Source organism: Dermacentor andersoni, chromosome 10, assembly GCF_023375885.2.
Source record: "Dermacentor andersoni chromosome 10, qqDerAnde1_hic_scaffold, whole genome shotgun sequence".
Lineage (NCBI taxonomy): Eukaryota > Metazoa > Arthropoda > Arachnida > Ixodida > Ixodidae > Dermacentor > Dermacentor andersoni.
The window spans coordinates 93,170,882-93,187,099 of NC_092823.1; the positions used below are offsets into that span (position 1 = coordinate 93,170,882).

Genomic DNA, 16,218 nt, shown 5'->3' on the forward strand with positions numbered 1-16,218 from the left:
TTCCTGCCAAACTTCATCCATTAGCTACTTGCCTACGTGCATCAGCTTGTCCTTCTACGTTTTATGCTAGCATGAAAAATGGGACACCAATCAGCTTGTACTTGGTAACTTGTTGCATTGCTTCATAGTAGTCTCTTTTCAAAACAGCTTCATAACTTCTGGTTGTGACCCTCAATGGTGCAGCCAGAACTCTTTCATCAAATATGGCTGAGGCATGTTTAGACCTTGAGGCTACAGCTTTGGAGAGGCGAAATTGTGAACTGTTGGCTCTTCTTCGTGGAGTAGAACAGATTTTCAGCAAGGACCAACAGTACAGTTTGGTCCCTTTCTGAACACAGGCATGTGTAACCCCAAACATAACAAAGACACATTTTGTTTCAAAGCTGGTCACAAGTAATGCACTGTAGTATTTCAGAAATTCCAAGATTGGTGCTTTGTTACTTTCAATTATATGCCGTATTTACTCGATTTGAATGCATCCTCGATTGTAACGCATATCCAATTTTTCACAGCCATAAACAGAAAAATGAAATATGCTTGATTGTAGGTGCACCCTTATTTCATACCTTCAAAAAAGTGCAAAATGCAATAAATGCAAAGCAATGGTTGTTTCATCACCATATTTTTATTTTAAGAGAGAGAAATAGCTATTTGTTCTCAATGTGAAAAAATAAAATTTATTAAATGCAAGACACTGTGGACAGGGCATTGCTCACTGCGGCAGTACGAGACTGAAAGGTGGGATTTGAGATTGGCGGGTGAAGATTTTGGCACCACCTACTGGAATTTCGGTTTCATGCTCGATTCTAACATGCATGTTATAGCTTATCAACTATTTTCAGCAAAAAAAATGTGCGCTTAGAATCACATAATATAGCACTTTGTCTTACTGAGGCAAAAGATAGTATTTCACACTGTCCGTTCCCCCTCCATCCCTTTGCCGATTCTTCAATGTTGAAAGTAATACTGTGCATCGTATGCGAACCTTGAGAGACCAGAACAGCAATAATTAATGCAATGGGAAGAGTTCAAAGTGCGACATGCATTTCAGTTCTACAGGTGATGCAAGGATGGATCTATAATACTGGCGTAAACATTTCCCACATTGTCCACAATCTGGAAATGATTGTTTCTGTTGTACAAAATTTACAGTAATTTCATCACCAATATCTCTGCTTGGCGTTCGGCTTCACTTTTATATGTATGGAACTGATCATCTCTGCAACATCTAGTAGCTTCCCACTGCTGGTTTTTTTAGTGTTAAACAGCAGAATACATTTTTCGTGCCCCATAATTGAGGCTTGCATAAGGCGTATTGTTTGATATGTGTTACTATATGTGTGCTGTAAAGCCTGTGTTGCATTAATTGAAATAGTGGCTGCCATGAGCAGGAACGTGACTCACGAGAAAATTCAAAATAAATTCTCCCTTTAAATGAAGGTGCTCCATTTTCTCGATGAGAATAAATGTGAGACATGCAAGTCAAATGAAGAACCAAGCATACAGACAAACAAGCAAGGCAGTATAATTGTATATACGAGCTATTCTTCTAAAGTATACTTTTATGATGACTTTTGATTACTCTTTTTCATGATGACTCTTTTTGATGACTCTTATGATGACTTTTATGATGACAGTACAAACAAGGCCACTTGCGGTGGCTTCAAGACACTTTGAAAAAACTTTACCTGCATACATTTTCTCTCCACTATGAACAAACATGTTTGCCTTTTCTCCTAGCAAACACATTGTAAAATTGAAGTAAGAGATACTTAATTATGTGCAGATACTCTGCCAGTGCCTGTGAAAACAGGCAAACTAAGGCGATTACAGCAGACAAATCCAATTTATTCTGTTGCAACATTGCATGGAACATAACATTGTGCTTTAACACAAACCAGAGATCACAGAGAGCCCCTTCAAATGCAGTTAGCTCTTTGGAGGCGTAACTTCCTTCTGGAAAGACAGAGGTAGATGCTCGTTGGAAGGCAACGATCTTGATAAAGAACAAAACAGGCGTCCAGAGATCAAACGCAGTGTCACAGAAAAGGGAAGCAAAATGCATTATGAAATAAGAGAAGCCATGAAGACTGAATTTTTTAATGCTCATAGTGTTTTGCTCATTAAGAAGATGTCTAATGAACTGGGAGTACCTCACGCACTACCATCGTGATGGAGACTGATTTTCGCATACACTTATGCTGCACTATTGCATAACACTATAACCTAAACAGGCCAGATATTCTAGATAGTCTCATCAGAAACTATGCACAGGCAGAATTTCCTTCTGGCCAGGCTGATGCAGAGGGTTGTTGGAAGGTAGCCATCTTGAGAGAGAGTGAAGTGGCCATCCTCCACCTCGATGAAGACGAAATTTCACATTGATTCTGTAGCACGACTAAGTAACACTGTGACATAACAAAAACCAGAGATTAGAGACATCACCATAAAGAGGAGTCTACACTCTCCAAGAACTTTCTCGTAGATGATGTCATTGATGAAGACAAAATTCCACTTTCATTCTGTTGCACCTCTGTTTAACACAACATATTATAAATAATATATTAACGGACAACATCATCCAGAGCAGTCTACTCTATGCAAGCAGAACTCCCCACTGTACAGACTCAAGTTTATGGCTGCAGAAAGCAGACATCTCGAAAGAGAGTGAAGCAGCCACCCTTCACATAGTGACAACTGAATTTCACATTCCATTATATTTTGTGCCTATGCACAGCACTGTAATAGAAAGTAGACAGCACTATTGAGTGCTGTCCACTCTCTGCAAGCAGTATTCCCTCTGAGACAGACTGAAGCAGCTGCCTGTTGCAAAGTAGCCATTTTGATAGAGAGCTAAGAGGCCATCGTCCATTTTGAACAAGACTCAATTTCACATTCATTAACTTGCAACACTGCATAGCACAGAAACGTAGCAAACTGAGATTGTAGACAGCACTATTAGGAACCATATTTTCTGTGCAAGCAGAACTCTCTAGACTGAAGCAGGCATCTGACGGAAGGCAGCCATTTTGACAGAGAGCTAAGAGGCCATCGTCCATTTTGAACAAGACTCAATTTCATATTCATTAAAGTGCAACGCTGCATAGCACAGAAACCTAGCAAACTGAGATTGTAGACAACAATATTAGAAACCATATATTCTGTGCAAGCAGAACTTTCTAGACAGAAGCAGGCATCTGACAGAAGGCAGCCATTTTGATAGAGAGTGAAACAGCCCTCCTCCATCTTGATCCCAACCGACTTTCTCATTCATTGTGTTGCACCACTGAATAACACTGTGAACTTGCTCAGAACAAAGATAGTACACATTGCTATCAACAGCAGTCCACTCTTTGTAAGCAGAGCTCCCTCTTGGACAGACCAAAGAGGACAGTTGTTGGAAGACGGCCATCCAGTTGGAGAGTGAAGCGGCCATCCTCCAGCTTGCTGCAGCGCCAAGGAAGTGGGAAGAAAGGGAGGCTAACGTAACTGGGGCATACGTGACCCTTGGATGCGGCATCGCAACAAGTCACAAGCAAATGGCACGTCTGGTGACTGCAGGCAAAAGAGGGACAAAAACATAGAAAAAAAAAGCTATTTTTAGTCAACATATACAGTTGCAAATTGAACAGAATGCTCAGTAGATGAGCATTTCTTACTTGCCCTTTTCAAATATGGCTGCAGTGGTGGGGAATTGAAACTATGACCTTGTGCGCAGCACCACAATGACATAGCCATTGTGCCACCACAATGGGTGTGGAACAAGTAAGCAAATGGGCACACGTGAGTTCAGTCCTCCAATAACATGCTACAGTCAACTAAATATAATTAGTACAAAAATTATAGGATATATTGAAGTTACTACAAAATGGTTCTCTCAGAGATCACCATGTATTCAATCTATGCTTATAATGAATGCTGGATATAATGGAGGTGGTATCTGCATGTCAAATCTGATTTCATTACAGTCAGACTTGCTTCTAACACATATGTAATAACGTATTGAATATACAGACTGACCATTCTCAGGCTTTATGTAATTTTTAAATATCGCCTGTGGCAGATAGCATAATTCTTGTCGTTGAGCCGGATTATTCGAAGAGGTGGACATTACTAGCTCGAATAATCGAAGCACAACTCTCTGGTAACTTACCAGTGGCTCACAACACACCAGCAGGTAACTGTGACAAGTGGACCACTGGTGGGTCGCGCCACGCAGGTAACGAGACTACAAGAAGTGCTGCAGCAGTGAACGTGTTAAGTTTATTGTGCGAAGGACATCAGCGAAGGACCCTGTACCGCCAGACAAGGTCAAATATACGAGCTGATTGGTACTGGCTAACACTCCCAGAACTGGCCTCAAATACCCAAGCACGTGAACAGGGTAAGGGGAGACAATTTCTGCCATAACTCAGTTAGTACAGCATCGCGTCACACATGTCATGCAGACGAGGTTGCAACTACCACTGGCAGCAAGCTCTCTTTCTTTCGCACTTTCATCTCCCTTTCCCTTATGATTCCTACTGCTCGATTAAGAAACTTGCATACCGTAGTTAACTTCCCCTATGACTGCTTTGGCTTCATTTGGTTATTATAATAAATAGGCTCCCTTCGTTCCCAAGACTTTTGTCACTCCTCTGAAACTGGGATTTCTCAGGCTACTTGATAGCCAAATTTCGTACAAGGTACAGCTCTGGTGAAACTGCTCTTTCAGCTAAATCACCGAGCAGAGCTTTGGCACCACCGTGAAGAGCTGAAGCTACTTCTCACCCCACTTCAACCTATGGATGAGGTTACCATAACGACAAGGTAAACAAAGCGACACTGTATATTGACAAGCCATAAGAACATGTTGGATGCATAGCACAATCTACTCTTGAACACCTAATGGGTATAACCAACGTAACCAGATCATATCATCAACGTCATAGAAAGACAGTACTTGATCTGGCATGTTTGGTAGACACAACAGTAAAAGTTATTGGAGAGGCCTCTGTGTCAAAACTAAGCTGTAATTATATCTGAAATAATAGTTTGATTTCATTGTGATGAATTCAGATTTGATGCAAGATAGCTTTGTTATATCCAATATTTGTTATAAACATATCTGTCACACTGTAATGCTAGCGGTAAGGATATTTTACTGATTTTGTTATATCCAATACTTCGTTATATTGAGGTTTGACTCCAAATTGGCATTCCTCGTTACAGTGGACAGTACTGTACATTCTATATGATTTACTGCACTGCTTTGTTTTGTGCTATGAAACAGTGCAAAAATTCCCCTACAATAACACAAGTGGTGCGTCCCATCTCTCCAGGTCTGGTTTTGCCCAGCAAACAGATCAAAATCTCACACCAACAAGGCCGAACCTGCCGTCTTATTGCTATGATGGTTCTGATCAGTGCAGAACTGGTAAACCAAATGAACACTCACTTCTTTGAGGTGGCAAAATTTGCAGCATCCTGCACCAGTGCGAACAGGCGTGCAATGGTCTGGTCCCCATTTTCTTCCTGGGAAGGTATGAAGCCAGCCTACTCTTTTGGTGAATAAATTTCCACAAACTGCTACTAAACAAGAAGAAAGTTGTTTATTTTGTAGTCGGTGATAGCCGCGGTTTACGCCGTAATGACAGAAGCCACAGGCCAACTGTAACGAAACCTCACTTGCATTGAATTTGTTACAAACATGTGAACTAAAGCAGTAGCAGGAAAGTTGTAAGTCTAGCGACCACATGTATTTTTAATTAACCCCTTTCGTGTCACACTATTATACCAAATTATGATCAAAATAATTGTATCTTGCACCACATTTTCTAAATCCCTCTTTCTTTCATTGTACAGCGTGGCTAACTTTAGCTGGTACACACCGTGTAGATATTACTTGTCCCCAGTGCGACTTTGAACAGCTGGCACTGATCCCTTGATTAGCGTCATTTAAAAACATGCCATTCAGTGAGAGACTGTAACTGGGCTGTTGACTGGGCATATCAATAAAGCAAGCGCTCTCTTAGGATATTTATTTAACACAGGCCTAGGTTCAAGGCTGTGAAAAGGCCCTTCAAACATGAATGTGGATATAATTGCATGCTACTGCCTGTCCTCATCTTTACCCCTCAGTCCCCTATTTCTCTTCTCTTCCCTTTCTCCCTGAGCAGAGTAGCACGCTGAAGGACTCTCTGCGTTTTCTCAATATATTCTCCTCTCTTTCTTTCTCTCCCCCAGTGAAGCTTCACTTGACATAGAGAGAGAGAAACGAAGAGGGAAAGGTAGGGAGGTCAACCAAGGACATGCCCGGGTGGCTTGAGAAAGGTTCCCGCATTGGTGTTGGATCTGCATAATTCTTCTGCAACTACTACGTGCAGCCTGGAGAACAAACAGGCGTTATCCTTCAGTGCAGATCAGCAGCAGTGTTGAGTTTTTGTAGAAAGAAAACCTCTGCTGCTTTCTTGTAATTATTCTTCAGTTATACAAATGAACTTGAACCGGTTCAAACTGGCTTGAACCACTGATTTTTCGCTCCGGAGTTCAACTGGAACTGAACTGTTTTTGGTGAACCAAAACGAAAACCGGAAAAAAAAAGTTTCGGTTCAACACTCTGGTTGTAATTAGCACAAAGCATAGCTGAATCACAAAGAACAGTAAAAGAAGCCGCAGTTTGCTTCCTCAACAAAGCCATGCCAAATTGTGGATGAATTCCTGTATACTGCTCTTCATTCCCATTGCGGTTGAACAACTGCAGCACCAGATTTCCCTCTAGTAGTTATAGCAGGAAACTATGATTCACACTTCCTCTTTTGTTGCATTGCTGAAAACTGCTACTGCATGATAATGTAGTTTGCCTCCCTACAGTTTTGATTCCTTGGATAAATTCAAATAACAAGTATGCTCTCATACTGATGCTATGACAAAACCTGAATGCATTTCCGGATCTCCAAGCAACACGCCCACAACCTCACCTGTACTTGTTCTTTGGCACCTGTTATGTTACTTTACCACAACAGACTAGTGCTGACCCGTTTTAAGCTGCAGTGGACGGCTGAAGATACAGGGAAAAAAGAGGGGTGGCACAGAACAACCGCAACACAAACAACACAAGGTGCAGTAAGCATGTTCAACACTGATTCTTTGTTCTTGTCTCAGCCTCACCCCATCATAATTACAGTAGTTACTCCGTATCATAGCTACAATGGGGCGAGGTAGAGAGAACCAAGAATCGACGTTGAATGCGCTTACTGAAACTTGTGATGTTGCTTTTGCAGCTGTTCTGTGCCACCCCGCTTTTTTTTCCTTTCACCTTCAGCCATCGCCTATGTGGTGGCCACTACAACTCGTTGCTCAGCTAGCCAAGGTCCACTTATTCTTTGATCGTGGCTAGAACGGTCACCATATTCATGGTATATGTGGTGACATATGGTGCAGCGATCACATGCTTTTCGACTCGTAGATGTTGTTAAGCTACTGCGAACACCCTGGTCCAAATGCACTACAGCCTATTTGCTTGAACAGATTGGTCAACTTGTCAGCATGTACCTCCGAGGTTTCCTGTATGTATGCCTCAAGTCCGTGCAGTATGAGGACGTTGGGATGCACAGGGAGCTGCTGGAACTTGGTGAGGTAGTTGAAGAGAGACTTGAGGTCGCCCATGAACCTGCAAAGTGAGAGTGCCATATGCTTTAGCATAGGGAAAAACGAGGCAAGACAGCGTATAGTATATTCATTTGACCGACTTCTGGAGTATAGCAACACAAACACAGTACAACCTACAGTATTAAAGTATCTCGTTGCCACTAGTGCCTCGTGGGAAAAGTCAAGATCACTTTCGTAGCACGGGGTACACAGGCAGCCGTAGTCCACTGTCCGAGTAAACGTGTTGCACCTTAAGGTGTGACCCCTATGTTACAGTCTTGGCCAAAACCTCCAAGAGGCGACAGCGTGCATGAACGTGCTAATTTCATGACATGTAGTGGAGCTTATATGTGATCAATTCCAAGAGCGACAAGGTTCTAATGTGGAAAAAGAGCATTGTTTCACATCATCACCACATTCGGAGCGTCAAAATTACTTTAGGAACCCCCCCCACTCATCCAAAAGCCAATGTGCTTGCGCACACACTGGCCTGGGAACTTCTGATAGCAGACTGTACATTTATTCGGTCGTTACGGCTATGAGAGATGCTCTAGTGAAGGACTCTGGATGAATTCTGACCACCTGGTGTTTTTTAATTGGCACTTAAATCAAATTATGCGAGCATCTTTTGCATTTTGCCCTCATCGAAATGCAGCCGCCACAACTGGGCATCAAACCCAAGACCTCACGCTCGGCAACAGAATGCTGTGGGCACCTAGAGGTCGCAGTGGGTCCAAGAGAGGATGGAAACCACAAAGAGGGCGCTCGTGCTTGAGAACAAAATGCAAATACTGAAGGCTGCCTTGCAGTAATGTGGTGGACACAAGAACGAATTGCGACAGAAACAGTGTTGATGATGAAAACTTCTTTATTGAAACTTTGCATGATGGCCTATAATGTGGACCAGGAAAGGTGGGGCATAAAGCTAAACAAAGACATGAGAGCAGGTGCAGGATCGGCTATAAAATAATGTAAATTACTTGTTAAATTTATCACCGGTTCGTTGATGCCCACTTGAGAAATGTGGTCTCTTTGGCCCTGTCGTACATCGGTCGATTCCATCCCAAATTTCTTCATCACACTGGAGAATATTCTGCTGTTTTTGACCATGTTTCCCTTCCTTAACCAGAACCACAACCACTGGGCGATCACAAACTGTCCCAGGACGCCACTAAGCACACTTGGGCTTAATCAGCAGACAAATAGAAAAACATAAACACATTGCGCGTTCTCACGGGACCCATTTGCTATGTACAGTGTACCACTGTTTTGCCAGCCTTGTGGTTAGCTCAGATGGCAGGATGATTATCGAAAAAAAGTTGTTCATTCCAGTTTGAATCACGGGACAAAGACAAGTTTGTGTTCAACAGCAATGTATTTTCTTTTCTGAGTAATCAGTATGAATTGGTTTCCTAGTTTAGTGCAACTTTTCAGGTAAATGACAATCTTTCTCTCTCATGCTACTCCCTCCACCTAACATGTGTCTACAGAACTGATTTGCTATACAAAGTCCACGACAGTTACGGGAATTGCACAACACATCATTCTCCTTTTGACACAAGTGCATCGGCAGCATGCATAAATCTGGTCCTGCATGCAGATGCATTAACCATTTCTAGTTGTGCAAGGGTGCGGAATCACCATGCAGCATCTTGGATGAACGACATGGCTCAATAACATGCAGCTACAGTGCCTGAAAGGAGCCTCCCCGCCATTTTAAGTTTTCGAGAGACAATGCTTTTCTAAGCGTGCAGTAAACTACCCAGTGATAGAGCTCAGGCGAAGTGACTGCCAGCCTAGATAGTTGGCCTAAATGCATGTGTAGGGAAGGCTTGGCCACCGTTAAAACGAGAGGCTAGAAAAAAACAGCCATGCATTACCTTGGGCGTATGAAGTCAACCATGTCTTCACTGAACGCGGGCATGCCGTGAACGTGGAAAACCGTCTCGATCGCACTGCAGCCAACTATGGCCACGTACTCGCCAGCTTCTGCTGATGTAACGGCAAGCTGCAGGGCCAAGGAGTTCAGGCATCTGGGAAAACGGACTAGAATTTTAAACCGTACATCCAGGTACTGCGACCCCCCCAGCAAGGGGAAAAATAAAATTAAACTCGCAGAGCTTCATTCATGCTACACCTAAGTGAGTGAGACCTAAGCATTATGAGATACTGTCATACAATGATCATCCATTGACAACCACGTGAACTTTGGTCCCCTCCCATGGTCATCCATGAACTATTGCGACCTTGCGAGTTACTGGGGTTGCTTATCAGCCCCTTATTATTTCATTCTAGTGAAGGTGCCTACCCACCCGTTGTAATTTTATTATGTATGTGTACTGATAATGTATTAACATACGTGTGCACCACTGTTAGTGGTCCTTAGGAACACTGAAGGCTGAGAAAATGTGGTAGGGGCTTCTGGTATGGAAAGGCATTTGTGTTGTCCTGTTCGTTCTACTTGTGCCTGTGTTTACACGCCTGCCTTTCCAAACCCCGGTAGTAGTCTGTGAGTAACACAACAGCACGGTGACTGCAGTTTGATGCACACAGCGCATGATTAAATGTTACACGTATTCCATTATTGCTGGCTTCTCTGCCACTTTAATACCTTTATGAGGGCACATTGTTCCCAGGTATCATGACGAGTCCACGCATGCTTACACTGTCTCTGGCATCGGTTCACCGGGCATTTTGACACAACATCACGAACAAACTGGCCTGTACAACGCTACTGCTTTAAAAGAGATGGGTCCAAGCAGTCAGAGGTATGATTGCCCAGCATTTGACGAGGGTGTGCAGTTTTTTTAAATGCGGTTCTCCTTAGTATCCCCCAGTAAATTCTTAGTTCACTTTGTTATTTTCCACATGCCTCGGTGTTCTTTCATTCGCCACATTTTCTTTGCTTACTAAACAGAACTCTTGGTGCCTCTTTTGCTCGTGCTATATAAATTCGATTTTTACCCAAAGTCTCCAGCAGTGGGTATGTACCATTTGTAGAGGGGAAATCACGTCAAGCATTTTTGTCGCTCCTGTTAAGTTTCAAATGTCTGTGTTCACTTTATTTACCAAAGTCGATGGATAGCACCGACTAGGGCTCTTGTTTTTGACTGGACCGACAAGGCCGATACCAGAGCCCAGAGCCACACAAGAAGACTACGAGAATCACGAGAAAACGCACGATCCTTCGCGTCGTCCAATCAGGGCAACCACTTCCGCGAGTATTTGCGCAGGGATTGGTTATCGGCGTCTTGATGCTGCAACGATTATTAGAGGGTTGCAACCGCGTCTATGTATCAGTCCAACGCAGAGTGACAGCCGGCAATCATCAGATGCGAGAGGATTAACGCATTTCAAGTTGAAGAAATCGCTCACCGCACGGACGCCTTATAATTTCTTTATCACGACCTTCAGCAGTTTAATCACTCGTAAATATAGTGCAAATCTATAACTTTATTCGTTAATCACGGTCACGGTTAACTCACATGGGATCGTCGCCCAAAATGAATGTTTCCGTGGAGTCGAGAGACACCCTCGATTGGATGTCGTCTTGCGAAAACGGAAAAATTCGCCTCAAGCTCATGACAGAACATCACAGACACCAGCACCCGTGGGGTTTGCGAGCAAATGTTGTGCTGGAGTCAAGTAACGTTTCTCATCGCAGTTACTGCAGCCACAGTCAGATCACTCGGTGCTGTAAAATAACAGTAAACAACTGGCCCTAATACAAAAGCCTCTACAACTTGCGCGTGCCAGATATCCAATTCGCCGCTACTAAAACGCACCGGAGCCCATTATTTACGTTTTTATTGACAGCTGCAGCGGCGGCAAATGATAACGATCGCTTATTAAATTTTCTCAGGTTTTTGACATCAGTGTTGCTGTAACATGCCTGTTTAATCGCCAAAAAAAAAAAAAAATGAGTGCTTGAGCACCGCTGTTCACACACACACACAAAAAAAGAACTGTTTTTAGAGTGGTACAGTGGTACGAAACCCAAGTTTCGTTTCTACGCTTGTTGCCAACCGATCTGACGCGTCCTTCGCAAAAAAAAGCAGAAATGGAGCTTTTATTATGGCGACTATGACGTCAATGCTCCATTCGAATAGTGTGACATGGAAGCCGTCGTTAGGTGTTATTCATGTAGTACAAGTTGCAGCGAAAAAGGCACGGCTTAAAAGGCCGAATGGCGCTCGCCGCGCGCTGCCCTATTTTAGCGGCAACAGACAATGTATTGTAATAGTTATTGGCATTTGTCTAGGTGCTCCGCCAACGCCAAGGAGGTTTGAGAAACTCTATGAGGTGAAAGAAAAACTGCTGGAGTGAAGGGAGCGCCCGTCAAGTGAAGCGGCCGCGTCGCCATCTTGCAGGGGGCAAAAGCACGCCAGTCGCCGCAGCTTACATGTTTCGGGTCGTCGTACTTTGCCGTGCCAATAGCCGTGCGGATCCCAAAATGTGCTAGCGCGCTCGGGTGTTTTACTGCGATAGCAATTACATGGACACTCCACACACATTTTTGCCGTCGCTGTCAGGTTTCGTATGAGTGAAAGCGTTTATTCAATCTCGCATGCGCGAGCGAGGAACGCGGCCCGGATGCGTCCCTCTCTTCCGGCGCGCGAGGCAGGGGGGTGAGGCGAGGGAGGAGGGCCGTTCTTCTCCGGCAGCTGCTAACGTGCCTCGATGTCCTCCTCGCACGTCGCTCCGTACAGAGAGGAGACAACCGCGGCGTGTCTTACGGCGTTGGCCACACAAATCGCGGACCCCGGCGGCCGTGTGTATCGAAAGCGGTGTGCGAAAGTGCGCGCCCGCGCAGGCCTCGTCTTCAAAGCGATCTGCGATGTTTGCAGAGTGTGCGTAGTGCCGGTGGCTTCGTATGCGCTGTGCTTTCGAATTTTCATAAGTGTTGAAACGACAGATGCACGGAGGTCAATTGGCTCGCGGCTACTGCCGCGATTCCTAACTCCAGCGTTTTCACAGACAGTATAAGCTTGTAAACATTCCCAGTCAAAAAAAACAATTGAAACCATTTGGAAATATCAATGGGTCCAACTGGAAACGGCAATTTCCAATTGGGCCAAGTGTTATCACCAACAGGACCATTTGGACCAGTTAGAACGGCCAATTGGTTCATATGGAAACCCTCACTTCCAATTGGGCCAGATGGAGTCTCCAGCAGGACCATTTGGGTAAATCTGGATTGCCACATGGTCCAAATGGAGTTTTCAAAACCATTTGGACAAAATTTAAGTGAGAAAATGTTACTGTCTTTTGTGTACAAAATTTGCAGATTTCTCTTTCCCTTTTGAAATTTCTCTTTTGAGATTTGGACGTGAGATTCGAGATTGGATTCGTGAGATTGGAAGACACTATTTGGCATTTGGAGGGCAAGTAAATGTGGAACGACCGCAAAAAAAAAAGTGGTCGGTCTATTGATCATGTTACAGTAAAAAAAAAAAAAAAAAAAACTTGCACTGTTTTATGTGTTTCTTAAACACACGACTCAAACAACTTTTAGGCATAAAACAATTTGTAATTTAGCAATAATGTTTAAATTTTTTATTTCACATCTATGAGATAATTCTTCTTTGGAATTAAATTTTCTCTCAGCGTCATTTTTCCTTGGCGACCGAACGGGAGAGCATAATCGACATCAACATTAGCAACATGTGCTCGTGTGTGCTGATCGCCTTGCGTGCTTCGTGCGACCGTCTGACAGCACTATGATCACCCACGCGTACGTGCGGTACGAAATCGACAAACATTTAGCAATTGTGCCCGTGACAGACATAAAGAACTTCAAGCCTGACGACGACTTTTCGGCGGCTTTTTATATGGTCAAGTGGACGGACGCGGCCGGCACGTGTGCCCACTACCGTGCCAGAATTTTGCAGATCGGAGGTAAGTTTCCGCGTTTCCAAAGCTCTTGTAATTATATTGCATTACTGCACTACACGAGTGCACGGGTCACTCACACTCGTCTGAGTTAAATGATTGCACGCATATATGTATACGATTTTGTGTAATGTAGCAAATATGCATGATGCACTGAACTAATTTGGACAAAAAGGTTTCAAGTGTGTTGCATGAGTGTTTTTTTAAAAGCAAGGTTTCCCCGAGAGCGTCGTGACAGCACTGGTGAAACATACGTGGGGGAGAACATTGCTGACATTGACAGAACAGCGAAAAGCTATACTGATTAGAACAATTTTCTTCCATTTGCTGCTTGAACCTTAGCTACATAAACAGCAAATTGTGACTCTCTTAAACCTGGTCGGATTGCTGAACATTAAAGTTGAGGTGCCTTTTTATCCAATTTCAGCTTGCCTGTCTTGCCAGCTTTTGAGGGCAACAGGTTTTTCAGGAGTCCATACACAATGCTGTCTTTCTTTTTTATCCATTTCTGCAGGTTGTGCCGCGACTAGACCGGAAAGGTGCCATGAACAGTATCCAGCATTGCATTTTCCTTCGTAATAAAGCTTTAAATCCTACTTTTCACTTGTTGCCTCATTGTCACATGTAGTTATTATCTTAAGGAAGTAGTGGCTCCTTGTTGTGTGATATGATGTGAAGCAAGAAAAGCATTGGAAAGAGCATTAATGAAGAGATTCGCTTTTTGTGCTGTTCATATTGTTTTGCATCATATTAGATCACAATATGTATTAACCAACTTGCCGAGCAACATGTAACGTTGTGGTTCCTTATTGCTGTGCTAGTTTGCCAGATTCACACAGCGCAGGCTGTGCACAGCCAAAACCATTTGACCCGTCGAGCGGCTCCATTTGGACCATTTGGTTCCATGCCAATTAGCCCAATTGGTTCTATGCCAACTGCACCACGTGACCCAATTGGCAACAACCAATTGGTTCTATGCCGACTGCACCATTTGAACCAAATGGTATGCAACCAATTGGCCCAATTGTTCCAAGTGGCCCAATTGTGTACTAATACACAAATGGAACCAATTGGAAACAAGTGGAAATTTTCCAATTGGGTCCAATTGTTTTTTTTAACTGGGTTGGCCTGCGAATGTTTACAGGTTTATACGGCCGATAAACTACTTATTACTTCACAGTTATCTACTAATTTGCTATTGCAATTGGTGCTTCCCCTTTCAGGCGGAACTGCGAATTTTTATGAAAGTTGACGTACAAGCAGTTGACATGTTAGCATTATCTTTCTCATTTAAATAAGGTTGCAGATTATCACTGACTTGCCCTAAAATAATCGAAATCTTTATATTTCAGCTAAAAGGAAATGGCCGCCACTATAGTTCAGAGACCCTCTATGCAATTAGGATGATAAAGCACCGGCAACACTGAAGCTAATGATGAATAATTATGCTTGTTGCATGTACTGCTATTTCTCATGCTACGTTTCCAGGTTTTAATTGCTTTTTGTTCAAACAGCTTTCACCATTGACCAACTTAAACACTGCATTAAAGAAGGCCAAATAAATGCAAATTATTCCGCAAATATTTTTCCACTTTACGGCAGCTGCATATTCATGCCGATAAAATGGAAAAATGCCTCAGTACTCAGATGCCTGTGATTCACCGACTTCCAATATGGCTCGCCTCATAGCCCACAGTGTTGCATTGGAACTTGAAGATATGTTAAGCAATTAAAAAACTGCCGGAAGAGTTCGCGTACAGCGCTGTGAAGCTCTTGGCAGACCTGTTTTTGCCCCCCCCCCCCCCTTGCAAGATGGCCACTGCCAGCTTCACCCGAGCCCAATGGGCGGTATAGGCGACTTCCACTCCAGCAGTTTTCTTTAACCTCCTTGGGCAACGTTCAAGTCAGAACAAGTTGATCTGCACTAACCCAGCAGGACACGGTTAATGCTCTAGATGTAGTGTAAAATAGCAATTGCGCTTTACTGCGAGCTTAAATATGCTTAAATCAAGATAATGAAATCTGACCCATTTATTTTCAGTATGGAGGTTCAAGGTTGTTCTGAACAGCTTTCCAGATCGCGTTGAAACAAGAAATTACGTACAAAATTTAAAAGAACCGACCTTTTCGATATTCCTTCAACAACTCCCTGAAAAAGCTTACTTTCAGCCTTCTGGTATTTGTAGCCATTTACACCCAAAGGCTGTTCGAGTTTACTCATTTACAGGATTTCTAGAAGACGACAATAAAGCTGCCTGATGAGTGAAGAATACGTTGTGCAAAGATGACAATGAAGCATTTTTTATTAGGGTTGTGAAAAAAAGAACAGCAGCCCTTTCAGTAGGCAATTTGTAAAATCACAAAGCTTCCTGTGTGTGCCTGTCATAAAGAAACTGACAGCTGAACGCAGCCATGTAAAAACAGCATAGCAGCAGAACATGCTCCATTCAGAACTGATCCAGGTCTATGGTTAAAAAGGAAAGAAAATAAGAAGCACAAACAGAACAGTGGCACTGTAAGAAACTCCAAGCAGCACACCAGGACTGTCAGCAGTAACAATAAAACTGCAACTATGTACAGGGTGATCCAAACAAAAATATTACACCCAATTTGAAAAGTATAGGCTAATGCCTGATGCAGTTTTTCTCAGAAGCACACAGAAGAATGTGGCACTCATTTACCAAAATTCGATAGCAA

General features: G+C 43.2%; 1 protein-coding gene and 1 long non-coding RNA gene across 5 annotated transcripts; one reads left to right on the top strand and one right to left on the bottom strand.

The window, feature by feature from the left end:
- Positions 1-603: 603 nt before the first annotated feature.
- Positions 604-11,666, bottom strand: LOC126544382 (uncharacterized). 4 transcript variants are annotated; one of them, XM_055062535.2, is made up of 5 exons: positions 11,115-11,666; positions 9,510-9,662; positions 7,534-7,651; positions 5,438-5,535; positions 604-3,447 (listed from the first exon to the last, which is right to left on the bottom strand). In XM_055062535.2, exons 1-5 carry the CDS (start codon positions 11,210-11,212, stop codon positions 3,336-3,338), a joined length of 579 nt encoding a protein of 192 aa, XP_054918510.1. In that variant the 5' UTR covers positions 11,213-11,666; the 3' UTR covers positions 604-3,335. The 4 variants fall into 4 exon arrangements, with proteins under 4 accessions (XP_054918510.1, XP_054918511.1, XP_054918509.1 ...); XM_055062536.2 differs by having other exon boundaries at positions 5,438-5,514; positions 11,115-11,664; XM_055062534.2 differs by having other exon boundaries at positions 604-3,555; positions 11,115-11,663.
- A 958-nt stretch (positions 11,667-12,624) lies between these two features.
- Positions 12,625-14,124, top strand: LOC129380256 (uncharacterized). The gene is made up of 2 exons (XR_008608280.1): positions 12,625-13,527; positions 14,036-14,124. It is a non-coding gene; the product is annotated as an uncharacterized lncRNA (long non-coding RNA).
- The last annotated feature ends 2,094 nt before the right edge of the window (positions 14,125-16,218 follow it).

Bases quoted from the DNA above. Each gene is read 5' to 3' on its own strand.
- LOC126544382 (XM_055062534.2), bottom strand. From the start codon at position 11,212: ATGAGCTTGAGGCGAATTTTTCCGTTTTCGCAAGACGACATCCAATCG. The intron at 5,536-7,533 runs GTACATGCTGAC...CCAAAAGAGTAG, and splicing joins ACATACAGGAAACCTCGGAG to GCTGGCTTCATACCTTCCCA. The intron at 3,556-5,437 runs GTGAGTGTTCAT...TTTTGCCTGCAG, and splicing joins AATTTTGCCACCTCAAAGAA to TCACCAGACGTGCCATTTGC.